Source organism: Trichosurus vulpecula, chromosome 1, assembly GCF_011100635.1.
Source record: "Trichosurus vulpecula isolate mTriVul1 chromosome 1, mTriVul1.pri, whole genome shotgun sequence".
NCBI classification, from domain to species: domain Eukaryota; kingdom Metazoa; phylum Chordata; class Mammalia; order Diprotodontia; family Phalangeridae; genus Trichosurus; species Trichosurus vulpecula.
Window position 1 is genome coordinate 362,780,296 of NC_050573.1, and position 27,683 is coordinate 362,807,978.

At 37.7% G+C, this 27,683-nt stretch overlaps 1 protein-coding gene across 2 annotated transcripts in view; it reads left to right on the plus strand.

The window, feature by feature from the left end:
- Positions 1-2,726: 2,726 nt before the first annotated feature.
- The window catches only part of ELP2 (elongator acetyltransferase complex subunit 2), a 59,494-nt gene continuing 34,537 nt past the window's right edge, over positions 2,727-27,683 (plus strand). For both annotated transcript variants that reach the window (XM_036741867.1, XM_036741866.1), the window contains exons 1-9: positions 2,727-2,881; positions 9,998-10,076; positions 11,760-11,830; positions 15,236-15,389; positions 18,714-18,791; positions 21,928-21,992; positions 22,402-22,468; positions 23,073-23,213; positions 26,158-26,253. In XM_036741867.1, the coding sequence (XP_036597762.1) occupies positions 2,744-2,881; positions 9,998-10,076; positions 11,760-11,830; positions 15,236-15,389; positions 18,714-18,791; positions 21,928-21,992; positions 22,402-22,468; positions 23,073-23,213; positions 26,158-26,253 (889 nt within the window). In that variant the 5' untranslated portion in view covers positions 2,727-2,743. The remainder of the gene's footprint in view (positions 2,882-9,997; positions 10,077-11,759; positions 11,831-15,235; positions 15,390-18,713; positions 18,792-21,927; positions 21,993-22,401; positions 22,469-23,072; positions 23,214-26,157; positions 26,254-27,683) is intronic.

Genomic DNA, 27,683 nt, shown 5'->3' on the forward strand with positions numbered 1-27,683 from the left:
AGGTTAATAATACAAATACAAAATAAAAGTCCTTTGTTCTATTTTTAAAAAATATTAATTTGCTTATCTTTAGTTTTTGACATCCACTTCCATTAGGTTTTGAGTTCCAAATTTTCTCTCTCTCCCTCCCCTCTCCCCACCCAAGACCTGCAATCTGGTATAGGATCTACATATATATTCATATTAAACATATTTTCACATTAGTCATGTTGTAAAGAAGAATTAGAACCAATGGGAGGAACCACGAGAAAGAAGAAACGAACAAAAAGAGCAAACAGTATATGCTTTGATCTACATTCAAACTCAATAGTTCTTTTTCTGGATGGAGATAACATGGTAGCAAACCTGCCACCCTGGGGGACGTCTCACTGGCAGACTCACAGGAAAAGATACTTACACTTTTAGGAGAAAAGGGAGAAAGACTCCCATTAGGTAGTAAGGTCTGGTCATGAGATGCCAGCCACCCCCCCCCCCGGGAATATGAGCAAGGAGAGTCACTTCATTCTGGCTGTTTTGCCCTTCATTCCATGAATTCCCAAAGGAAGGGGTAAGGACGTGAGGACATCAGGGGCAACTTTGGGGCTGATCTGGCTCAAGCTGTTTACTAGGAAAGGTTCTAGAGTGGGACTTAGGGTATAGTTCAGCTCAACCTAATTGAGAGTAAATATCTTAAGACTAGGAATGCAAGGATATTACTGACATTCTGACATTACGAGGATCATTTAAGAGACTTGCCAGGTAATATTACATTTGCTATTAACAATTTTCTGTCACTTTAAACATAAATATAAGGTGATTTAGCAGGGGATACTTAGTAGCTGGGAAGATTAGGAAAGGAGTCCAGTAGGAGGTAGCATTTGATTGAGCAGTGAAGAAAACTAGAAATTCTAAGAGGCAGAGAGGTGAGGACTAAGTACATTCGAGGTATGGGGGACTGCCTGTGAAAAGGCATAAAGTAGTGTCTTAGGATAGTTGTTCTCAGCTAGTCTGAAGAGTGTGTGGAGAAGAGTTAGGTATATAATACATTTGGAAAGGTAGGTTGGAGACAGGCTGTGAAGGACTTTAAATGATAGAGGAGTGAGAATATGAGAGTGTGTGTGAGTTACACCCTTTACAGACACTAGGATTTTATGGTCAGACCTTCACTTTAGGAAGAGTCCTTTGGCAACTGTAGAGAATGGATGGGAGAAGGGACACTTGAGGTATTAAACTAGCATTTATTAAGCACCTACTATGTGCCAGGCACATAGTGCTAACCCCTGGGGATATCAAAACAAAACTCCTTGCTTCTTCAAGGGGAGAAAACTCGGAAAGAACTTTGTACAAATAAGATAGGTTCAGGAAAAAGTGGGGATAAGAAGGCACTAGATTAAAGAGGACTGGAAAGGGCTTCCTGCAGAAAGTGGGACTTCAACTAAAGGAAACCAGGGAAGCTAGGAGGCAGAGATGAGGAGGAAGAGAGTTCCAGGAATGGTAGGATGGGCTGAGAGGACAGCTAGAGAAAACTCAGTCTGCAGATGGAATGTCTTGTCTTCCAGCATCAGCAAGGAGGCCAGTGTACTGCCTGGCAAAGTATGTGGTGGGGAATGGAGGGGTGGTGGGGAGAGGGAGTACAGTGTAAGAAGACCGGAAAAGAGGGGCAAGTTGCAAAAGATTTAAAATGTCAATCGGAGGATTTTATATTGATCGTATAGAGAGGGGCTATTTGAAATGGTCAGACCTGAGCTTTAATTCCAGTCATTTCCCTTTTAAAATTATTTTCTATTTATTCTGTAGATAGCTTGCTTTTATATATTTGTTTGCATGTTGTCACCTCCCCCATTAGCTTGTAAGAACTTTAAGAGCAGGTACAGTCTTTTGCCACTTTTTTGCCACTTTTGCCACTATCTCTAGCGCTTAGTACAGTGCCTGGCACGTAGTAGGCGCTTAATCTTAATTGAAAGAATCAATGAATGAATGAAAAAGCATCTATCTAATCCATCCAACCATCCATCCATCCATCCAATCTATGTATCTATCTAATCTAAGCCTCTATCTGTATCTATCTATCTATCTATTATCTATCTTACCATCTGTCCCATTAGGACAATATCTGCAATAGTCTAGGGGGGAAATGGTTAGTGGCTAAACGAGTGTGGTGGGTGGGTTTCTGTGAATAAGAAGAATGGGACAGATGCAAGAAACGCTGCCGAAGTAGAAGCAAGACCTGGCAACTGATTGGATAAAGTGAGGAGCTGGTACCCTCAAGAGCAATAAAGAAGTTCGGGGATCGGTTTGGGGGGAAAGATGAGCTCAGCTTTGGACACGTTGAGGCTGAGTCCCCTGCGGTAATTCCCGTGGATGAGGTTCCGAGACTGGAGCAAGGCAGGGACTCATCGATGCTTCCCTAAGCTCTTTACAGCCTTACGCAATTCTCTTAATTCCGCTAGATCGAAGTCCTGTTTCATAAGAGACGAAAGCTCAGTCGCTGGGCCGGGCTGGTCCGGACCACCACGCCAATAAAGCATCAGTCCCAGTTCCCAGGTTCTCCATCCCTCCCGGCGCTTTCCTCCTCCCTACTCTCCCTTTCGCCGGCAAACCCTAATACCCGGGAAAGCCGCGCCCCGGTGGCGGGGAGTGGCGCGGGAGCCAGATGCTGCAGCGCTGGTGGCACCCGCCGACCGAGCTAAAGGAGATGCGCTTTCCGCTCCCGCGCCGGAAGTGCTCCTCTTCTGGGCGGAGCTACAGCTTCCTCCTCAGCAAGATGGCGGCGCCCGTGATGGAGATGTGTCACGTGTTCTGCAGCGCTAACCGGGCCCGGGGCGCCGTACGCTGGGACCCCGGATCCGGGGGCCTCCTGGCTTTCGGCTCCTGCCGCTCTGTGGTCCTCTACGAGCCGCAGGTGAGAGACAGGGCGCCTACCCCGTCACCTTGTTCCCCCGCCCCGGGGTCCCCCCCCCAGTCCCATTCAGTTTATCTGTAACACGTGTAAAGCACCTACTGTGTGCGCTGCTGCCCGGGGCGGGCGTTGGGGCTTGGAGGAGCCTGCGCCTTCCGCGCCATCCCCGCCTCCCCCGTATTCCCCATCCAGTACTTTCCTGACACTCCGGGGCTGCTGCTCAACCCCTCAGCTGCGCAGCCCGGGGCAGTGAGGGTCTTTTCCCCAGCTTAATCGCAAGTCGCGGAAGCATCAAGGAGTTTGCCCCTGTGGGAGGCCCGGGCCTTTCGGTCCTCCTGCTGTCAGTGTGGACGCAGTCTGAATTCTTGCAAGTGCAGTGCAGTTTCTCAAAGCCTACTTTCATCTTTCATTTTTGAACCCAGTGTTCATTTCTAGTGCATTTCCAGTGATGTATGTGCTTATGGCTTGCCCATTTTATTGCGTGTCATGATCCGGACAGTAGGCATTCTTTATCCACTCGACTCCCTGTGCAGCGTGGAATCCATGGCCAGACACTTCAAAGCGGCCTTCGATGCCCCACCCCCACCCCAGTCTCCTCCCTCCTCCCCATTTCTGATCGGCTTGCTTGTCTTCAATACTGGAAACTTCCCTCTTCCTGATTTCTGGAGATTCCACCCACACAGTGAGTTAGCCTGCTATTTCACAAATATCTTTGCTGAAGGAAATCCTTGTTTCATTTTTCGAGAACTGATTTCCTAAATGGACCTTTACCAGGTCCAGTCTTTCCAAGTACCTTGGGCTAGGCACAGCCTCAATTCTTTCAATTCGTTTTCTCCAACTTATCTCTTATTGATTTAGGCCTTGCCTAAATCTTTTACCTGTCCACAGCGTACTCAGTTTTTTCACTTTCTACTGGCTCCTGTTGTCAGCTTTCAAACATGCCTGAGTTTTCCCTAGCTTTGATACTTGGATAATCTCATTGGTTGTAATTAGCCCCTTCAATGATAATAATAATAATAATAATAATATCCAGCTTTTATATATAGCACTTACTATGTGCCAGGCACCATGCTACGTGTTTTACAGTTATAATCCCATATAATTTGATTCTCACAACCATCCTGGAAGTTAGGTGCAATCATTATTTACATTTTACAGAGAAGAAAACTGAAGCAAACAGAGGTTATGTGATTTGCCTAAGGTTAGTAGGTGTCTAAGGCCTGATTTGAGTTCATAAAGATGAATCTTCTTGTTTCCAAGCCCAGTGCTCTGTCCACTGTGCCACCTAGCTGCTAAATACCAAACCTGAAGTCCTGAGAGACCTGAGTTCAAATTTGGCTTCAGACACTGGCTGTGTGACCCTGAGCAAGTCATTTCTCCCTGTTTGCCTCAGTTTCCTCATCTGTAAAATGAGCTAGAGAAGGAAATGGCAAACCACTCCAGTATCTTTGCCATGAAAACACCAAATGGGGTCACAAAGAGTTGGACACGACTGAAACAACTAAACAACAGAGAATTACTACCTCAGGTTTGAGGCACTCTGTAGGTTTGAATTCCTTTCAAAGCTATAGCTCGTGAGCCCAAAGTAACACATTTACCTTGGAGAAGTCATAAAGAGGGCGCAGCTCAAAGCAAAGACACTATTGAACTCGCATAGAAAGAAATTATGCAACAAAATATCTTACCCATAAATCTGGCATGTGGTCTTCTACAGACCAGTGGGGAGAGTGGCCACACATAGAAGTCACAAGTAGAGGGCTGTATGTGATGAAGAACAGCTTATGCTTCTTATACTAGAAGGCCAAAGATGTCTTTGCACTGCTCTTACTGAACTTGGTCTTCATTCTCTTTTCTGTTGCTGTGCTGGATACTACTTGGCTGGAGTCTTCACTGTTTCGGTTTCTGGCTCAGCCAAAATCTTCTGCCTATACGGGAACTTTGGGGATGATGAAGGAATTATGAGGGAAAATTGGTACTATTCTGGATGTATCTTTACTCTTGTTAGAAGGCTAGATTCCAGGATCATGCTATCTAGGGAATTCAGGATACCCATTTCTCTACACAGAAGGTTGGGATTCAGGAAAGCAGTGTCCTTGGAATTTCTCTCTCAAACACATCTCTCTTAGCTTTATGCTTCTGATGCATATTTTCATTACTGCTTCTGGTTAGGAGAGTAGAGGGTAGGAAGAAATCTACCATTCTTGCTATTCATTAAGACAGATACAGGCAGAAAAGTAAAGAACAAGTTTTCAAGAATTGAATCCATCATCTAAGACAGACTCCTCAAAGTTCATTGTCTCACAGTAGTGCCAGCCTGCTTTTTAACCACTTGGGAGTTATGATTGATGCTCAGCCAGCCCACATGTCCTTGTAGTCTGTCCATTTTTTTTTCGTCCAATGGGAGATGCTTTATAATGCTATCTTTTTTAGGAAACTGTTTTATACTCCATTATCAGATTGTTTAGGAAAATTCCCTGATTTATTTAGGGACCTCCCTGATCCACTTCCTCCACATATACACTGAGGAGTCTTGTATGACCTTACTACTTTAATGGGAAACTGTTGTTGTAATAAGAGCCTTTAAAGCAGGGCTTCTTAAATTTTTTTGTTTTATGGATCTTTTTGGCAGTCTAGTGAAGCCTATGGATCCCTTCTAGGGTAGAGAGAAGAGAGAAAGGAAAGGGAAGGGAATAAGCATCTATGTATACAGTGTCTAAATACTATGTGCCAGGCATAGTGCTAAGCCCTTTACAAACATTTGCTCATTTTATCCTCTCAGCCATCCTGGGAGGTAGGTGCTATGTTGTTATTTTTACAGTTAAGTGAACTAGTATCTTAGGCAAAATTTGAATTCAGGACATGCAGTTTCTAGGCCTAGTGCTCTATCCAGTATTTCATCTAGCAGCTCTATTCTTTATATAATAAAAGAGGGCAGAGAGGAGAGTGGAATTAGGGAGGCCAATTAAGAAATTGTTGAAGTAATTCTGATATGAAAAGATAGAATAAAATGATAATGATAAGAAAATAGAGAAATAGACAACTGTAATAATCGAATTTTAAGTAATATATGATAGAAACAGGTGTCTGAATATGAGGGATGAAGAGGAAAGTCACAGAATCACACTATCTGGAAAAATGATGTCCTCTATAATATACAGAAAGAGTAATAATCTAGCTTTTTCTTGAAGCTATCCAGTGGATAGGAGCCCACCATCTCCTGAAACTGTCCATTCTATCAAGAACTCCCAAGATTTAAACATTAGATAATTGGTAGAAAGATGTATGTACAGAGAAAAGTTTGGAGGATAATAGAATTTTGGTGGGAATAGATGATGCACTTGCTTCTGGACATGTGTTCAAAGTGAGGATGGTGTATCCAAGAGGAAATATCCAGTAGGCACCTGGAGGACAAGACTGGAATTCAGGGATATCTTAGAGTTATGGATTTGAGTTATCAGCAAATAAGTGATAATTGAGAATGAGGGAGGAACTCCTCAAGGGAGAAAGTAAATATGGGAGCCTCATAGTGTGAAAAGACAGCTATGCCTAAAATCAGCTGCCCTGGGTTGGGGTTCTGACTATAATACTAGCCATTTCTACTACGTCTTCACCTCTCTGGACCCATTTGCTCATCTATAAAACAGTAATTTAATATTATATAGTACATACAGTGTGTGTCTATATATATATATATATATATAAAACAACTGTACTATTATCTTCTTCAAAGTGTTGTGGTAAGGGAAGTATATAAAAAGTAAACCACTGTGTAAAAGGCAGCTACTATTATGTGAATCACCAAGATGTCGTGTTGAGCAGTGGGCAGCCATGGAGAGTCTATCCTTAGGTAGAGGTGTCTCTGGCTCTCCAGTAGCAATATGGCAGGCCTTAATATTTTTTAAGTGATAAACTTGACAGTCATCAGCAAACATGAAATTTCTAATATGCAAAAGACAGAAAAAATTATATATGATACTGTGAATATACTGTGTATAGCTTTAAAGAAAAGTATATATCAACTTTAATATGGTAGTAGCAGCACTACTCTTCTTGTTTGTATCCCTTTCTGAATATCTTTCTGCTCTCTTCTGTGTAATTTTATGTTTTATTGGTGCTGTTTCTTTTTTTTGAATCACTATCTCTTCTTGCGCCCCTTTTCCAAGACACCTACCACCTCTTTTGTAGTAATAAGCCTTCTTTCCCTTGTAACAAGAAACTATAGTGAAGCTAGTGAAGCAGAAAAAATTTGAGTTGTACTAGTCGTGTCTGAAGATGTATACCTCATTCTGTACCATGTAGCACATTATTAGCCAAGAGACTGGACACGTATCATCAATGTTCTGGAGTCATGATTTGTCATTGTATTGGTTACAGTTCCTGGGTCTTTCAGAGATCTTCCTTACAATGTTATAGTCAAAACAGTAATTGTTCACAAATACTGGTATATGAATGTAACGGGATACTATTATGCTATGAGAAATGATGACCAGGCGGATAGCCAAAAAAACCTGGAAGGACTTAGATGAATTGATGGTGAGCGAAGTGAATAGAACCAGGAGAACATTGTACATAGTAATAGCAACGTTGCGTGATGATCGACTTTGATAGACTTCGCCCTTATCAGCAATGCAATGATCTAAGACAAGATCTAAGATGAGAGTCTTATATTCTAAGACAATTCCAAAAGACTCATGATGGAAAGTGCTATCCACATACAGAGAAAGAACTATGGAGTCTGAATGCAGATTAAAGCATACTATTTTCACTTTTTTTGTGGGTTTTTTCTTTCTTGTCCTTTTTCCCCCTTTTCTGATTCTTCTTTCACAACATGACTAATGTGGAAATATGTTTAATATGATTGTACAGGTATAACTTATATCAGATTGCTTGCACTCTTGGGGAAGGGGGAGGGGAGGGAGGCAGGGAGAAAAAATTGAACTCAAAATCATATAAAAGTGAATGTCGAAAACTATTTTTACGTAATTGGAAAAAATACTATTAAGTGGGGGGGGAGGGCTGGGGAGACCTATAATAATTGTTCTCCAGGTTCCTGTAGTTTGGCTCACTTCGTTATGCATTAGTTCATACAAGTTTTCCCAGGTTACTATGAATCTATCCCCTTCATCCTTTCTTATGGAGCAATAATATTCCATTTCATTCATATACCATAATTAGTTCAGCCATTTTTCAATTGACAAGCACTTGCTTTGTTTTCAGTTCTTTGTTACAACAAAAAGTACTGACTTTAAGTATATTTGTACATATGGTCTTTTCCCTCTTTGATCTTTTTGAGGTATAGGCATGATAATGACATAATTAGCAATTGCTGTCCCTCTTCTCCCTCTTACCTTACACCCTTCCTCTTATCCTCACTTATTTGGGGAAAAAGAAAAAGAAAAAACGCTTGTAACAAATATATGTAGTCAAGCAAAACAAATTTCCCTATTGTCTGTTTCTGAAGATGTGTGTCTCATTCTGCACCTTGGGTCTCACCTCTCTATCAACAGGGTGCTTATCATGTTTCATTATTGGTCCTGTGATAGCATAGCTGGGCATCGCATTGATCTGAATTCATAAGCCTTCCTTACAATGTTGTTTTTGTTCTGATTGTGCATACTTCATTTCCTACAATTTACACACTTAATACTTTAAAATATATACTATTTTGTATTTTCTCTTAATTGTTCTTAAGTATTAGTTTTATATTTTAAGTGCATACAAGTCAGAGACCATAGCTTAGAACTCTTTGTATTCTCCCCATATTGCCTAATGTGGCGTAACTTATAAGGTAGGTAATAAATATTTGCTCCCTTAATGGTTGCATGAAACTTTCAGGAGAGTCAGGATCATTTGGTGTCATTTTCCGATGTACCTGTTTCTTGACAAGGTTTTTTGGCATTGTTGTGCTGGTGAATGGGAGTGGTTGAGTTTGACTGGAGTGTAACATGTGGGAGATAGTATGCTACTGAAGAGGCATTCAGGTAGCTCAGAGGATAGAATGCTAGGCCTGGAGACAGGAAGACCTGAGTTCAGTTCTGCCTCAGACATTCACTAGCTGGGTCAGTTAACCTGTGTTTGCCTTAATCCACTGGAGAAGGAAATGGCAAGCCCCTCCAGTATCTTTGCCAAGATCTACCGGGTCAGGAAGAGAGTTCCACTAGTGCTGCATCAGTTCTTACAAGCTTTCCCAGGTTTCCCTGGAGCATTCTTTTCATCATTTCTTGCAGTACTATAGAATTCTGTTAGGTTACTTTATTGTAATTTGTTCAACCATTATTTAATTCATGGGCACCCCCTTAGTTTCCAGTTCTTTGCAGTAACAAAAAGAGCTGCTGTAAGTAATGCTGTACGTATGGGTCCTTTCTCTCTTTCTTTGCTCTCTTTGTTTCACAGCAGTTTTTGTTGAATTTTGGGTTTGTTGAATTGTTGGTGTTGTTGGCTTTATCAAACATAATGCTGCTATGTTCATTTAATTATCACTATATGTGGTGAAGCATCTTGTCTCAATCATGCAGTTAGTGTGTATCAGAGGCAAGGCTCAAATCTTCCTAACTTCAGTGGCAAGTCTCTATTTAACACACCTTTGGGAGTACCAGGATAAAAAATTATGTTTCCCTGGACTCAAGGAGGTGCTTATAAGTGCCAGAGCTTCACTAGAGCTCAGGTCTTTTGACAACAAATCTAACACTTTCCACCTCCACCCCCATCCCCCACCCCCATATCACACTATATCATACCAGATGGTCTGATGGCTGGTGCCATGTTTGTTGAACCTGGGAAATTACATATTTTTGTCGTATATCATCTGGTTGCCAGAGTTTGGTTGTAAAACGTAGTATAAAGTGATCCAAGCTAGTTTCCAAGGTAAAGTATCAGTTATAAAATAGTTTTACGGGGCCAGCTCCCATGAAGTTTGTTGCTGTATTATTTTAGATTGAATTATGATTCATGCATGAAATTATTTAGGTTTAGTTTCTGTTAAGCAAGGGAAACCTATATGAAGTTATCCACCTTCTTAGCTGGGTAGCTAGATCTTATGTTAAGAGGGGAAAATCCTGATTTTGTTTAGGTCCAACCTTGAACTATAAATTACTAATACTACTGTTTCCTTTCTCATAGAAAGGAGTTGTTATTGACACTCTGAATGGTCACACTGGTCGAATTAATTGTGTACAGTGGATTCAAAAACAGGATGACTGTAAGTATTACTTGAGTTCTTTTAAACAAGTTTGTTTGGATTTTTTTTCTTGATAAAACAAAATTGAATCTTAATTATCCTCCATATTCATCTTTTAGTGTGGTGTTATAATACTGTAAAAAGACCAGATTTTTACAGAGTAAAAAGCTATAATATACATATTATTAAAATAATTATGATAGGATAATATAAACTTACACTAGCTTGGATATATTATAGGGGATAGTTTAATATATGAAAAGTCTTAAAGAATAAAATAAAAACATCATAGGATCATAGAGCTAGAACTAAAAAGAACCTTAGTGGTCATCTAGCCCAATTCCTTTATTTTGCACATTAGGAAATTGAGACCCAAGGTATGAATTTTTCTTTCGGTACCTTTAGTGACCAAAGGTAAGCTAACAAAGAGGTTTTTAGGGAATCTCCCAAAAAAAAATTGAGAAAGAATGGAATGGAGTACGAAGAGCACATTATGATCATCAACAAATAGCTGATTTAGCAATACTTTGTGTTAAGACCTCGAGTCTTAAATGAGAAAGCCTGCAGTGTAGTCCCGACTTTGCTACCAGGTGTCTGTGTGATCTTGGGCAAGCCCTATATCCTCTCCAGGTCCAAGTTTTCCTAGTTTTAAAATAAGAAACTTATTCTAGATAATCATTAAGGCCAATTTTAGCAACTGCAATTTATAATTCTCTTTTTATAATTAGCATATTAGTTTGTAACTGGAGTTTTAAAATGCTCATTTTTCCCCCAAATGTTTTAAACATGTTTCCTGCAATTTAGGTTCATTGTTAATTAGTATGGTCTCTGGAGAAATGATAATACTGCATTTTGAATACATTATAGTTTGAATATAGTTAGAATTCAGGCTGAATTAATGTGGTTTTGTTGTATTTGTTTTAGTGACATTTTAAATCTACAATTTTTTTTAGTCTACACTTAGAGTTTTATTGGTATGGGAGAGTTTCTGATGTGGAAACTCCTTTCTCTTATGCAGGTTTAATCTTAGAGTAGCCTGAGGACACTGAAAGGTTGTGATTTGCTCATGGTTACTCTAATATGTGTGCAGGGTGAAACCTTATTTCAAATCAGAACTCTTTCCAGTATACCAAGCTCCTTCTCAAATGTACAATATATTGATAGACACAATTTATATCTATGTGTCTATATTTGTGTAATCTCCCTGCCTCCTTTCCAAAATGTTAATGAGCTGCTGCTCATTAACAACCAAAAATGTGCAAACATCTTTAAACTATTTTATGAGTTATATACCTGAATTTATGAATGTGCATATGTATAAGGGGAGAAGGAGGTAGGCTGCTCACCCATAGTGAGAATGAGAGATAACAGTGCCTCACTGGTACCTATGATATGTCAAGAAATCTAGAAGTCCCCAGCATGCCTATGGAAGATTTAAAGAAGAATATGGACAAGAAAACTCAGGATGAGGCCCGTTTTGTAGTTATTGTAACTGGTAGTATTAGTGAGATTACCCACGCTGATGACATTGCAGATAAAGTGTAGAATATTGTCGTATGGGCCTTGAATTTTTCACTTTGAATAATTTTCTAGCTATAATATAGTGTGATACTGAATTTAACATATTAACATATGTTTAACATGTGAGATATTATATAGGAAATAATAGATAGAATTCACCCCATTATAATTTATCTTGTTCAGCTCCTGCAACGGAATTGATTTCTGGAGGATCAGATAATCAGATGATTCTTTGGGAGATACAGAAAAGCCAGGTAAATAAACATGTTTTGAGTCTCTTTTTATTTGTTTTTTAAAAATCTGATCCATGATTTCATCAGTGTTGGGAGCTCCCAGTGAGAAACTTCTTTTTACCAGTTAATCTTATAGTCTTAATGGTTAAGTGACTTATCCACAGCCTGTCAGAGGCAGTACTTGAACCCAGGTGTTCTTGACTATAAGGCTAACTTTATTCACTACACCATACTGCTTCCCTTAGTGTCCTGTATAGTTGTAAAAATATTCTGCTTTTGCTGATAATTCTTATTCGTGGTTTTTGTTTCCTCTTGTTTCTCTTGTTTTAAAGTTTTCTACGAGCTTCTTGGTTCTTATGCAGAGATACTACATCTTATAATTTTCACTGACCTTATAGCTTCCTTCACCCTAATCTCATACCTTATTTCCACATGATTGCAAACATCTTTCTGAATGTCCAGATATTTCAGAATGTTTTTCAAAATCCTCTTTGTCAAATAAGTGAGACTCCCTCTGTATTTATCAGAACCAAGTAGAAAGGGCCATAAGGGATTTATACACTGTACCAATGCTCCTTGTTTCTTCCTGTCAGGGATGCCAGTGTCTAGAGTGACTAGGTTCTGCGGCATGGTTCATTTAGGGGGCACATGTGGGCTGATTATTAAGGGTTTGTAGCTGTCTTGGAAGGTCAGAAGACTGGGTAAAGCCCAACAGACCTTGTTGCCATTTCTAGCACTTTCTCTTCATTGTATACTTTGATCTCTTACTTGTTTTGGTTGGACTGTGGGAACAGAAGGGAATTTATTTGGTGTCTTCTATTTGCAGAGTCCTGCGATAGACAGAAAGTTTAGCTATAATAGTTCCTGATCCCTTGGCACTTACAGTCTTGGATATTGCAACACACAAATGCTGAGAGCTATTGTACACCGTATTTTAGGATATGTATATTATATAGATCCAAGACAAAGAGGTATATGGAGTAGGAGGAGGGGTCATTACTGACTGAGAGATTAAGGAAACCTTGGAGAAGGTAGTGTTTGAGTTGGGCTTAAAAAAATGAGTAGGAAATCAGTAGTGAAGAGGTGGAGAAGGATGTTCCAAACATAATAATAGTGAAAGATAATAATATAGTGCTTAAATATTTGTTCACAAAGCACTTTAGTACATTATCTCATTTGAAGAGTGTGAGTAAAGGCATGAGAGCAGGGTGTGTTCAGGTTGGAAAATAGCCCAGTTTGGCTGGAGCAGGTGTAGAGCTCTTGTAGAGGAGCAACATGACATAAAGTTGGAAAGAGAGGGTAATTTCACATTGTGGAGGGCCTTGAATGCTAGACTGTGGAAATTTTACTTGACTCAGAGACAGTAGGGAGACTCTAAACATTTTTGAGGAGATGAGCAACTTGGATCAGATCTACACATTAAAAAGTTCCAGGAGTACTTACTACAAGGATTAATAGATAAGAGAGACAATGAAAGGGGAAAGGCCTGTTAGGCTGTGGCTACAGGATGGGAGGGTGGTCATGAGGGTCTGCATTAAAATGGTGGCCATGGGACTAAGGAGGCTACAGAACTGAAATCCCATAGCAGTGGGATCAAATAGATGTGATATGAGAGGTGAAGGAAATGGAAGTTACAGATTAAGAACATGGGAGACTGAGTGAACATCATGCCAGTCAGAGAGTAAAGTCAGAAGGAAGAGCAAGTTTAGAGGAAAGATAATGAGTTCATTTCAGATGCCAGTGGTTTATCCTTGTGGAGATTCACTGAGAGCTGTTGCAGGTGTGGGTTTGGAGCTCAGATGAAAGCTTATTCGGGGAAATAGGTATTTGGTATTCATCTGCTTGAAGCTGTTCATTGGAGAGGTGAGAATGTATGAGTTTGTCAAGGGAGAGAGTAGAGAGAAGAGGAGCCATGTTGTTTTAAGAGAATAGCCACATTAAAGTGTGGGAAGAAGCTGAGGGCCTAGTGAAGGACACGGAAGAAACATTTAGGTGGGAAGGAGAATTAGGAGAAGGAAGCCAAAGGAAGAGAAAGTATCCAGTGAGGAGGATGCAAACAATGAACATTTCTTAGTCACAGGAGGGAGGGGGGGGTTGTTGCTAGCTCCTCATTTCCAATTTCCAACCTGTCCTATTGTCCCCCACACCTCAGCTCTGTAACCAATCATATTGATTTCTTCATTCATGATATTGAGATCTTTGTTACCTGCCTATGAAGTCATGTTTTTTGTTCTGTACTCCCCCAAACCATAAAAGACAGCTGTCCCCCTCATTCAGAATCTTATCTTTTCTGATACAGCTGAGATCCTATTTATTAATAAATTTGCACTTTACTAATAAATTGATCATGCTTGGAACTTTGTGCCTTAGTTTACTTTATTTTGACTGTAACATCCCTTACCAACAGGATCCCAGCCCTTCTCTTATGGAGGGGTAGTTGTTGATTGTTGGGAAAAAGTAGAAGTAGTATGGGAAGGCCAGGACATCGTGGCTGTGTATGTGTGGCACAGGAAGCTATGTTATCAAAGACAAAATGTCCTCCAGGACTGTCCTTAAGGGCAGGCACTATCACCCATGTTTTCATAGTACTGAGGTTTTAAGGTTTTTTTAATCCTTAAAAAGTGGAGCTCTTTTTTAACCAAGTCATTAAAGATGAAATTGGCAACACCCTCTTGACATATTTTTTATCTTATCTCTCTCTTCTTCCTTGTTTCTGTTGAGACATCACCATACTTCCAGTCACCCAGGTTCAGACCCTCAGAGTCCTCCTCAATTCTTCTTTCTCTTCTCCCTTTTTTCTTCCCTTCCCCACTCCACATAAAATCAGTGACTGAGTCTTATTGATTTGACCTCCACAACAACATCCCTCACATCTGCACTCTTTCACAAGGCCCTCAGAAGGCCACTACACACGTTCTAACCATCATGTCTTACTTTGAGGTCCAAGTACCAGTCTGGCCTGTCACTGCCTTGATCAGGAACCTCCAGTAGCTTCCTGTTGCTTCTGAGATAAAATAGCAATTACTCCATTCTGCATTTAAAGCCCTCCATAATCTGGCTCCAGCCTACCCTTCCAGACTTACTGCACAGGACTTCTTGTCACACTCATTATGTTCTGGCCAAACTGGCCTTCTTCTGGTCTCTGTACATGGCACTCCATGACTGCAGAGGCTTTCCTTCCCCCAAGCCTGCAATGCTGTCTTTCCTGCCTTTTTTCTGTTCCCTTCGTTGCAGCCCCTTTTCCCCCATGTCTTTTTGTTTGCACTTTATCCATATGCTATATTTGTTGTATTTACTTATCTATATACATGTTGTTTTCCCTGAATAGACCATAGGTTCTTTGAGGGAACTTGTCTTCATCTACCTGACTCTTAGGGCAGTGCTTGCACATATTAGGCACTTAATTGCTTTTTCTTGTTGTTGTAGCTTATAGAAGTAACTCACTTCAGAGGCCATGAAGGTGCTATTTGTGCTGTCACTGCTGTTTACCAGAAGAGTGCCTCAGGTATAGAATACCCACTTATAGTTTCTGCAGCTTCTGATTCTACAGTTCGAGTGTGGTCCAAGGTAGACTCAGAAGGTAAGTAATGCTCCTTCGTGTGTTACAGACTGATTATGTAAAGAGAATCATTGATTATTGAGGCAGTCAATAACAATATTTTCTAACATGTTTCATTTGGAATTCAAATATTTCTTTTGAATTTTCTCACAGTTTCTATAAAGCTAAAGGAAATCCTCAGTCTTTTTGCTTTGTCATTTCGTAATCAAATATATTTGGTAACTGTAGCCTTTAAATTTGATGACTAATCTAATGGGAGGATTTATGGAAGGAGTATTTGACTGAAAGTCAGGAGACCTGCCTGGATTTTATTTTATTTTTTTCATTATATTTAAATTTATTTTAAACTTAAATATAAAATAAGAAAAAAAATTGCCACGTAGACAGCAGAACATTAGAGAGGATTCACTATAAAACAATGAATTTCCATTTCAAGAAAACTTATATGATAAATAGTACAATTATTTTCAAAGCTGCCCAGCTTTTCTTTGTTGCTGTTTATTTTTGTCCTCTGCTATTCACTTTTTACTTTATTATTTTTCCCCTTTCTCCCCCCACTATAATTAATATATATACACACATGCATATTTGTGTATATACATATACAGATCTATGTATATGTGTATATGTATTTTACATATGCATGCATTTTACATATATATATATGTATATATATATATACACATAGATATCCATAAAAATACACATATACACTCTAACACATATACATAGGACTATTATGCTTATTTCCACTTGTCATCTGTTTTTCTTTAGGTGAATAGCATCTTCTTTCATAAGTTCAAATCTTTCCATATTTTTCTAAATGCACTAGCTCATTATTTCCTACACCACAACAATATTCTGACCCAGTCACATTCTGTCTGGAAGATTGTCTAGGAGAGTTTTTCCCCAATTTTTCTGCATTCCCTCTATTCTTGGGTACAGGTTTTATTTATGCTGGAAAAGTTTAATTGAAAATAATCAGAATTATCCATTTTACACTTCAACACTGTTTCACCTTATAATATGGTTTAAGGTCTGATACTACTGAATCTAGTTCCTTCACATCTTTTTTCCTTTGGTTTTCTTGACGTTCCTGACGCCCTGACTCAGCAAGATAATTTTTTAGTAATTTAGTTGGTATGGAATTACATAAATAGATTAGTTAGGTAAAATTGTCATTTAAAAAATTGTTAGCTTTACCTACCCATGCACAATAAAAGTTACTTTAGTTATTTTGATCTAACTTTGTATAAAACATATTTTGTGTTTATGTTCTTATCTGCCTGGGTTTTAGATCTGATACTGTCATAAACTAGTTTAAATTTTTTTGGTTTGTAAGACGAAGATCATGGTAGCTATTTTGCTGAATTCAGTGTTCCATCCCTGGATCTTTCCACAGGCCATTCTCCATGCCTTAGAATAAACACAATCTTCATCTTAACTGCTTAGAATTCTTTGTTGTCCTTTGAGGCTCAGCCTTTTGTTTCAGCTTTCTGGGTGCCCCCCCCCCACCCCAAGATTACTTTTCATTATATTTATATTTATTTTGTTATATTTTGTATACATGCATATTCTTTGAGGGTAGGGACTGTTTTGTGTGGCTCTCTTCCATTCCACATCTAATGAAGCCATAGTATATGCTTAATAAGTGCTCGTTGTCAATTGATTATGGAAATCATATGCCAAGTATTATAAAAATACTTTGGAAACAAGTGTAAACTGCAACAGAAAACCAAAAATAAATGTTATTTTTAAAGCAATTATATTTTATTGTACTATTATATAGTTATTAAATATTAATAAGCTAAAAATGGAAATTTACCTTACAATTTAATATTTTCCCAACCCATAATTTTTCTGTAGCCATTTTTTATAGATACAACTTTTTTCATTTTTTATGTTACTTTTGTTTCAAAATCATCAACTAATGGTATTAAATTATGTAATCAGGCCTCATTTATCCATGTGTAGGTTATTCATTTTGTGAATAATTTCTACCACCATGCCAGATTATTGTTGTTACTGTGGATTTCTCATTCATTGATTTGGGAGTTTCCTCCAGTGAGGCAGATTGCAGGCCATTCATGCCTGTCTCTCCTGTGGGACTCTTGTTCATATCTTCCCATAGTTTACCATAGGGGATCCATTCAGTGGATTTCTCCTGCCATTGAGGGGATACCAGTGGGATACCCTGGCTGTCTACCTTTCATCCTGTGTTCTTGCCAGGTGATGAGCCCATCTACTCTTCCTGTCATAAAAATCTTTCATGCTCCCTCTTTCTCAGAATTTTTTCAGAACTTACTTACATGTATACATGTTCTCCCTGAATAAAAACTTCTTAGAACTTTCTCATTGTTTATTTGTTTCAGCCTGTCCACACCCACCATGGGCCTCTCCATTGTCCATTGTGTGATATTTATTTTTAATTCTTTAGAGGCAGTTGTATTCTGTGTCTTACTGCCATATTGCCACTCTGGTAGAATATTAACATTGAAGAGATTGGCCTTGCTCTCATGGGAAGGATGGGATCAGTAAAAGAGCTGTGCAACTTCCTGAAGACAATTTAGCCCACTCTCTTTCCCTTGTTTAACTCTTATTATTAATGATAATATTACTAAATCAAATGTATATAACACTTTATGGTATAGAAAGTACTTTTATATCCATTATCTGGCATAATTCTCGTAAAACTCCACTGAGGCAGACAGCAACAATATTACTGTTGTCATATCGTTAAGAAAGTAATGGAATCAGTTAGCTTCATGGATTTTCCTTCCACCTGTATGTTATAGTCTGGCCTTCTTCATCCATGTGGTTTTTCCTATTGGTAATTAAGTTGAAGTCTTTTGAATCATTATGAATCTCATTTAGGAGGTTTTGCAGTGTTTTGGGGTTTGATGCATTTGGCACAATGTCATCCAAAAAAAGAGGACCATCTGAAAGACCTTGTCTATAAATCCTTTTTTAATTTAAACATCATACATAATGATGGAAAATACCTTTGGCAATCATACATCTTCCTGTTTTGTGCCTTGCTCAATATTAGTAATCAGAGGGTTGTCAGAAAATCATCTCTTCTGCGACTGGCACAAGCTCACACAGATAACAACTGGCAAGATTCAGACTCAGGTCTTTCTTAATCAAAGTCCAATGTTCTTTTTAATATACCATACAACCTCAGACCCCATACTGCCTCCTGTGTTTACGAGCTGCTAGGTATCTGCTCCCATCATTTAACTAAAGCCTAGGGCCATTATCACTGGTTAATACCCCGTCGTGTTTAAGAGCTGCTATAAATAAATATGAGTTATAATTATTAATTATGCTTTTATTATTTCTTAGCAAAATGCCTTCAGACCTTGCAGTTTGGAAGTGGCTTTATTTTGGATGTCTCCTTATCTTTTTTGCCTAATAGTATTGGTGAGTATCCTGCTGGTCATATATAAAAGAAAAATGAGTCCTTATCTATTTCAGCTATAAAAAGACTTTTTAAAAGGCTTAATAAATTAATTAATTTTATATTACACACACACTGATACTCAGACTCAGACTCATATCCTAGCTCTAAATCTTGAGTTTGAAATAATCTCTGCCTTTTCTTTTGGTTGCTTTTTGATTTCCGTGAAATATGTAGTTTTTATGACAATTCTGAGAGTTTAGATTGGGCTACCAAGATGTTCTCAGGTTCTCATATGTCATTGATCTAAGGATTAGTATAAGATAGTGAAGACTAATAGGTGAAAAAAAAAGTTATTAAATTTGGTTGAAGTTAATATAAATTTTATAACTGGTAAAAATATTTGTGGGCTTGAGAATTAAATTATACCCAGAGCTAAAAAGTAGCAAAACCTAGATGTATTGCATAAATTATGTATCTATACATAATTCCATGTATTTTAAGTTTCCTGAGCCCAAAGAATTAGATATTTATAAAAAGTAAAGTAGTGATGCTATAGGACCTAGGCTATCTTTGCTGAGGTAATAAATGCTTCCTGTTGATGATTTGCTCTTCCTCTAATCTCTTCTCTCCCACCCCCTACCATTTTGAGTTCTTCATTTTTGAAAATACTCCTTTTAACACTAGGGCACCTCATATCCCAGGTGCATACAGATAATGCAGGACTTTTCTGTTTCTAGGTACAAATTCTCCTAAAACAGCCCTCTTCCAGTATGTTACCTCCGTTCTTTGAACATTATTTCCATAGGGCTTGAGGACCTCTTTAAATACTCACATTGATGTATCTTATCTCTACTATCTCTAGAGGTCCCAGATCTTTTAAGCATAGACCTGATGGAGAGCCCCTGCTGCTGGTGACACTGTGTTACTTTTGGCTCCTCTGTACATAACAGTTTTCTCCTTCTAGTTTATCCTTATCCTCTGTTGATTTTTGCAAAAGGAGCTAGAACTACATCTTTTTTCCTTCCTTGTTTTGCCTTTTCCAGTTTGTGAATGGGTTACATTGAGGGGAATGGTAAGGAGGAACCAGACAAGTGAGAAGTGGTTTCTAGTTTCCTGGCTTAGCCATCTACCTGTCTTTTCCTTTCTTTCAGGGTCAAGGGGCATAGCCTTTAGTTGTTTTGCTCTCAAACTTCCTCTTTCTGACCTATGGGAACTACTTGGTAGAGGGGAGTTTCATTTCTTTTAAAAGAATGTTGCCTCTGCAATCTTAATATGACAAAGCAAAAAGACCATTGGTTCTGCAGTCAGAGGACCTAGGTTCAAATTCTGCCTCCTGTACTTACTACCTGTGTCCTTGGGCCAGTCATTTAACCTTCTTGGACCTTGGTTTCCTTATCTGTAAAATGAAGGGGTTGGAGTCTGAGATCTCTTTCAGCTCTAGTTCTCTGATTTTGGGATCCTCTTTCTGCCTCCTGAGGCATAAAAAAAATTTCATCTCCCAGCTTTGCAAGAGGACGTGATTTTCCCAGTGTCTCCCTGAGCCTTACTTTTAAAAAATCTTCTAGTTTAGCCTTAATTGCATTGTTTACTTGTTTCTTTATGTATATTAGTTTTATAGTCCAAAAAATTTTAAGTTTCTTGAGGACAGAAAGAGTATCTTTTTATCATTACATCTTTCATAACTCCTTACACTGTGACATTTTGAGAGGAGCATAATTTTTATTTAAGGATGACCAGCCAATGATGATGAATTCAGAAAAGCATGGAAGGATTTACATGAATTGATGCAAAAATGAAGTAAACAGAGCCAGGAAAGCAATATACACAACGACTACAACATTTTAAATGAAAAGAACAAAATCACAAAACAATAACAAAAAAGAATGTTGCCTAATTATATTTATATCTATATATCTGTGGCAGAGGGGGAATCTATGGATGTGGATCATTGCATATGAGGTCAGACTTTCTTTGATGTGTTGGTCAATTTTACAAAAATTTTTTCTCTTACCACTTGTTGGCTTTTGACTAAGATCAAGTGTGGTACCTACTATTCTTCCTTTATTTTCTTTTTCTATTTTTTAATAAAATAAGTTGTTGTAAGGGATGTCTCTGGAAGGGAGGAGAGAAAGGATGAAAGATGAAATGTAGATGATGTAAAAAGGTGAATAAAAATGTATTTGAAAAAAGAAGAAAGAAAGATGGTTAGCTTCACATCTCTTCCTGTAGAGCTGAGACATCATTTCTTTCCATCCCCAGTTCTTTCTTCCCTCCTTAAAGGACTTTTTTTTTCCAAGCCTTTATCCAGGTTATCCTCACTCCTTGGTTTAATACTTGCGCATCTGTCACAGTCATTCTTTGAGCCAAAGGGGCATTCAAACTTGTAGTTCTTGCCTGGAGAAACTTTTCTTTGGTGGTTGTCATTTCTGCTAGTCAGTCACTATATTTATGCTGAATAATATGGTCATTTGAAGATTTACAATTTCACCTCAAAATTTTTTCTGTATCAGCTAGTCAGCTATATTCTTTCGTCTTCTCTTCTTCTCTTTACTGTTCTTCCCCTTTCCTTCCCCTCTCCTTCCCCCAAGTCTGAACTAAAGGAAAACATATCATAGTTTGGATATAGTTATGGGGGTATTAATAGCCACATTGATGAAGTTTTGAATGAGAGACTGAAGGGTGATCATTGATATTTTCAATAGTAGTCAGTGGGATATAGTAGAATTGCCAACATTTGTTTGGAGGAGGATGGATATGGGTGGTAGTTAATAAAAATGAAAATACAAAACATAGATCCTTTCAAAATATTATTGCTCCAGTATATATTAAACTAGTCACTTTTCTTTGAGCCTTAGACTGCGTGGAGCTAAAAGAAATGTGAAAGGTCTATGAATATGGTAACGAGAAATAGTTAAGTAATATTTAGTTTTGTCTTCTATCTCACTATGATAAGATTCAACCTAAATCTTAGCATAAAACATTTTGCTATTAGAATCTAAGTTCCTTGTGCCTGGTGATTATTTTTCTTTTTGTTTTTTGTATCTCCAGAGCCTAATCCAGTACCTTGCACATAAAAGGCAATGAATAATTACTTATTCAATCAAATTGAATTGACAGTTTCGCAATAAAATATTTTTTCTGACCTTGTTTTTTTAGTGCCAATTCTAGCTTGTGGCGGTGATGACTGCAAAATTCATTTGTATGTACAACAGAATGATCAGGTAATCACTACTTTTCACTCTTGTGCTTGGAAATGCCTCCTGTTTTCTTTCTTTTGTTGTCTTTTCTTCTTAGAGTCTGTTATAATTGTTATCTATCTGATTAGATAACTATATGTATACACACATATATTCTTATCTTTTCCTAATATAATTATGTATCATAAATGCATGATTCTTTCCTTTAAAGAAAATTGAGGGGAAAGGATGAAAAGTTAAATGATCTGCCCAAAATGATTCCCAATTTAATTGAAAGTTTAAGTGGCATGTGACTAGTTCATATTACCCTCTGTATAATTGGTGCTCCCTCCAGATGAGAAGATGGCTATGGGTTTTTGAGGACCAGTGAGGTTCTTGATGTGTGTTGATATGTTGAATACCTAAAAGAATCTTGTCATCTTGTTTTGTTTAGTTTCACAAAGTGCTTTTGCTCTCAGGACATGAGGATTGGATAAGAGGAGTTGAATGGGCAGCCTTTGGTCAGTATAAAACTTGGCAAAATATTGCATGATAGTAGCAAGTATATGTCATGTCTCTCTAAGGTTCTAGGAAAGAAATATTCCTTTTTATATTTCACTTCTTTTACATCTCCCATTCTTTACTCCTTATCAGAACAAAAGGTTCTCATCTTTTTAAACAATAATGTTGGCTATCATTTTTATTATTACCTTTTCTTTTAATTGTCAGTAAGAGTAGGTAGAATAAAACAGTTTGACAGGACTTAGAAAACTTAAGCAACTTAGCATTCTGTAGGAAAGCAACTTTTTGAGAAATGTCCCTGTAGAAAATTGTCTTCATGAGATTGTAAAGATATGTTTTGAGCCTTTATGTAAACAATTTTCCATGTTACTTTATGATTCCCAACATAACAGATTAGATGTAAGAAAATAGCATTTTACATACATTGTGTAGCACACATTGTATGGGAGGTTTTTGAAAACATTAATGTGTAATGTTGGGGAAAGAATCAGTATATAAACAAACTCCTAGGATGTACTAAGTGAAGAATTACTGTGTAACAAAGAGATACTATTTTAAATAATTTTTAGAATATAACATTAAATTGTCATTTTTCTCCATTAGGAAAAGATCTTTTTTTAGCAAGCTGTTCCCAAGACTGTTTGATAAGGGTCTGGAAGTTGTATGTAAAATCAACATCCTTAGAAACTCAAGAAGATGATGACATAAAGCTGAAGGAAAATACTTTTACTCTGGAAAATGAAAGTGAGTAGTAACAAAAATGTTAGTATATAGAAGTCCTTGGTTTGCTCCCATCTCTGTAGCTCATTTAGCTCTTTCACTAATGATTATTTTGAAGGTTATTTCTCTACAATTGTCCATTCTCTAACAAAAATTAATTTATGAAGTTTTCCTTTTATGAAAATGATTCATCTGAAATAATTTTCTTTGAAAATGAAATATTTGATGGTGTAAAATATTTCCAAATGGTCCAGGTAGAACAGACTTGATTTGGATAAATGCATAACAGTATTAAAGTCAAAATTGTGACAAACAATATATATATTACAAGGAAAATTTTGTGATATAAAATATTTGTTGTAAGTTTCTTTTTAAACATTGGTGAGATGGCAGTTTTAAAATGAAAACTTACTTAGGGGCACATTCAAACTTTTAAAAATATCAAGGGTGTGAATGATGCATTTTTTTTGGACAATCTGTGATTTTGTTGAGTGGGAAAAAACCAGGGATTTGGGAATCCCAAACCAAAGTTCCCAGGGCAAGGTCACCTGGGATGAATTCATGATCACTAGCATTCTTTTAGTCAAGGCGGCAAAGATTTTATGCTTTACAGCAGGCAAGAGTTCTAAGGGAAACTGAAACCTTAGAGGGGTGGGATTAAGCATGGTTAAGGGGTGGTCAGTCCTTAAAGGAACATGCACTTTTAGTATCTACTGTGCAAGCGTATTACTCAGAGTTCACTGGGAAATAGCCCAAGGGGGGGGCTACTAGGGGATGTGGTTTTGACTCTGAAACATCACTAAGTTTACTATTGGTCAGGGCTAAAGGGGAGTCTCTATGTAATTTCTCATCTAATGTCTTGTTAGACAAAATACTATGTCTAGGATACATATTAGAAAGGTCAGTAAATAGCAAATATTAGAGAATTATAGAATGCTTGAGATTGTGAATTCATTCCAGGTGACCTTGCCCTGGGAACTTTGGTTTGGGATTCCTACATCTCTGGGTTTCTTTCTCCCTCAACAATTTCGTTGTTGCAGGAAAGGCTTAGTGAAGAAGTTTCCTCTGCCAGTGCACCTCACTACCTATGTTGCCACTTACAACTTAAAGTCTTTGAGAATCCACTGTGATAGGTGACTTGCCCAGGGTCATACAGCTAACACGGGTCAGCAGCAGGGCTTGAACAAGGCTTCTAACTTCTAAAACCAGATATCTCTTCATTTTTCCCTTACTGCTTCTTATATACACATACGTACATACATATAATAGACAAAATAATCACAGTATTCAGATGTTTTCTATAAAGTTATGCTTTTCTATGTACAAAACTGCTCGTATATTAGTATCGTTATATACTTGAATATCTCTTTCTTATGGAAACCTATCATTAGTAGTTAATGTTTGTATTGTTCAATTATAACAGTATTCTGTAATGAAGGGGTTAAATATGCACAATATTATGTTTGAATTCTTTGATTCTTCTCAGGCAAGAAGTTCTCACACTTTTTTTTTGGAGGGGGGAAAGGCAAGGCCCAAGGTCACACAGCTAGTAAGTGTCAAGTGTCTGAGGCAGGCTTTGAACTCAGGTCCTCCTGACTCCAGGGCTGGTGCTCTACTCACTGTAGCATCTAGCTGCCCCAAGTTCTCACACTTTTATGTTGTAATAAAAACTTAATATTGAATGTCAGTACAAACAAACTAAACTTATTTAACAATTATGTACATTTGAGTTAATGTTGATACTGTCCCTTCGGAGTTCCCATCAAAATTCTTTCTCCTATAATTCTCATTTACTTTCCTTTACATGATAATAGTGTATATTCCATTCTTCTGGTTCTGCCTTTTTCACTTTGCATTATTTCATGAAGGTTTTCCAGGTTTCTTTTTGCATTTCTCACACTCATTGGTCTTAATTCCATTATATTCCTTTACATTAATGTAGCACAATTTATTTAACTATTCTCCTGTTGGACATTTTGGTTATTTTCAGCATTTTTGAAATGATTTCTAATGCTTCTATGACAGTATCCAAACAGAGCTCTTTTTACTGTTCTTGATAACACTATCAGGGTATATTCCTGGCAGTGTTTTGTAACTGTTACTTTGTTCTGCCAGACTGTGCTTGATCTCACCCTCATTGCTCATACAAAGTACCTACACACTCAAAGTGGTCATTATTATAGCCTGTAGTTAGCATACTTTAAAATAAATGGAGGGGGGTGGGGTGGAAGAAGGTACTTTATATTAAATTGTAGACCCTAAATTTAAATTTATTCAATCTAATATTGAACAAATTTGTATTCTTTTGGGATTTTTATTAATTCTTTTGATTTAAGGTTTTGAAATACCAACTGTTTTGAAAGTACAAAGAGCATTCAATACTAAAGGCTGGGTTTTACATGTTTTCTCTCTCACTTGCTGTTTTTGTGATCTTGAGTGAGTCACTGCCTCTGGGACAAAGATTTCAAAATTTTCATTGTGATGGCAGGTGTCTTGGGGCTTAAAGAAATATTTGATATGTTCATCTTTATATTTCATTAATAAGCTGGTTTTAGTATGGTAAACTTAAAACTAAGAACTTTCTTCTTACATAAATTCTATTGCATGCATAAAGGCAAAAACATTTAGAATATCTTGAATTTACTTAAAAGCTGTATATTCTGTTTTTCCTGAGCATTAGTATTGCTTGCACCCCTGAGTTGATGCTGAACATTCTGGTGGTTCTTTGGGGAAGAGCTTGGGCAGCAGTGTGTGCTTAGAGAGCTGGCCTCAGGGTCACAAGACCCACACTCTCGTCCAGGCTCTGCAGCTGCGTCATCTTGGGCAAGTCATGTACCTGTCTGGATCCCAGTTTCCTCATTTGTAAAATGAAGTTTTTGGGCCAGATGTTTTCCATGGACCCTCCGGCCTTTGAGATGGCATGATTTCTGATTTTAGAAATAAGTAATTTCATTGCCTTTTGTTGTAGGTGCTGAGGCAACATATGCCGTTACCCTGGAAACAGTGTTAGCTGGTCATGAAAACTGGGTAAATGCTGTTCATTGGCAGCCTTCATTTTACACAGGTAAGAAAGAGATAAGTGGAGGTTTACTAGATATTTAACTGACCAGATGGTTACAGTAGAGAATTAATTCTTTATATGTAATTGGTAATCAGTCTAAGAAATTTTCAGTTTGGAAGTCATGTTAAATAATTATGCCTATTGACTGTGTGATATCACAGCAGTTCTATATTACACACTATAACTATCATAGCAAAGGAGAAATGGAGAAACAGTGCTCTGGGAGGCAGGGGTATGGACTCAAGGAATCTGTTAGTGTTTGAAAAACATCTGTGGTCTGGGCTGGAGAGAGATGACCATGGTTGGAGAACTTGGCATGGGGAGGGATTGGCAGATGGAAAGAAATGTGAACTACCAAATGAGAGCTACAGTTTTTGGTGTATAAACATATAATTTCTGCTGTGCCATGGAGCTGATCAGCAAGTGTTCAACTTATTCTTTTGAAGACTTTCTGATTTCTTTTAGGAATCACAATTCTGATTTTACAGTGGGCGGAAAGCAAGGTTTACATAAGCGAAGTTCAGTTTATAATTAGCTTTACCAGGATGTGAGAATAGCTGAACTAACTTGCATTGTTATGTGTACCAAAACAATACACTCTGTTTTGCCTTGGAACAGAAACTCTGGGGCTTCTGAACTCCTTCAAAATATATATCTTATTATAGTCATAAAAGAGAAAAACAAGTTCTCCCATTCCTTCATTTTTTTCAATATCTTTTCAATATCGCCAGTTGATATTAGACAAAAATAGGTAAGTAGGCAGTATGAACTAGTGCCAGAGACCCAAAGACTCATTGAATTAGTAAATTAGATGATAGATGTAGGATTAGTTGCTCCAAGTAAATAGTCTCTGGAATGACTGAGACTGCTGAGAGCCTCAGATGCTCCCTCATTCAAGTTTGCCCAGCATAGGTTTTAACCCAAAACCATGTTTATTTTATTTTATTTTTAAAATGTTTTTTTAATTAAAATTTTTATTGCTATCTTTTATTTTGATATTGCCTTTGTTTCCAAATTTGTCCCACCCACTTCCAGAGAGCTATCCTTTATAACAAAAAATTAAAAAGGAGAAAAATTTTTCAACAAAATGAGCCAGTACCTTAACCAAGCCTGTCATTAAAGGATAATGCTCTATGCTCCTACTTCCCCACCTCTGCAAAGAAAGGAGAGAGATAGATTCTTACAGCTTTTCTTTGTAGCCTAAGCTGGGTCCTTATACTTTCATCCAGTTTCTTGTTGATGTTTTTTCTTTTTACTTTGTTGTAGTTGTTGGGTATGGTTTTCCGGGTTCTATTTAATTCACTTTGTCTTGGTTCATATAAGTTCATTAGTTTATATGTCTCATGCTTCATGTAGTCATTGTATCAATCATATCTTAAAGCACAGTAATTTTCCATCATATTGATGCACCAGTTTATTTAACTGTTTCCCAG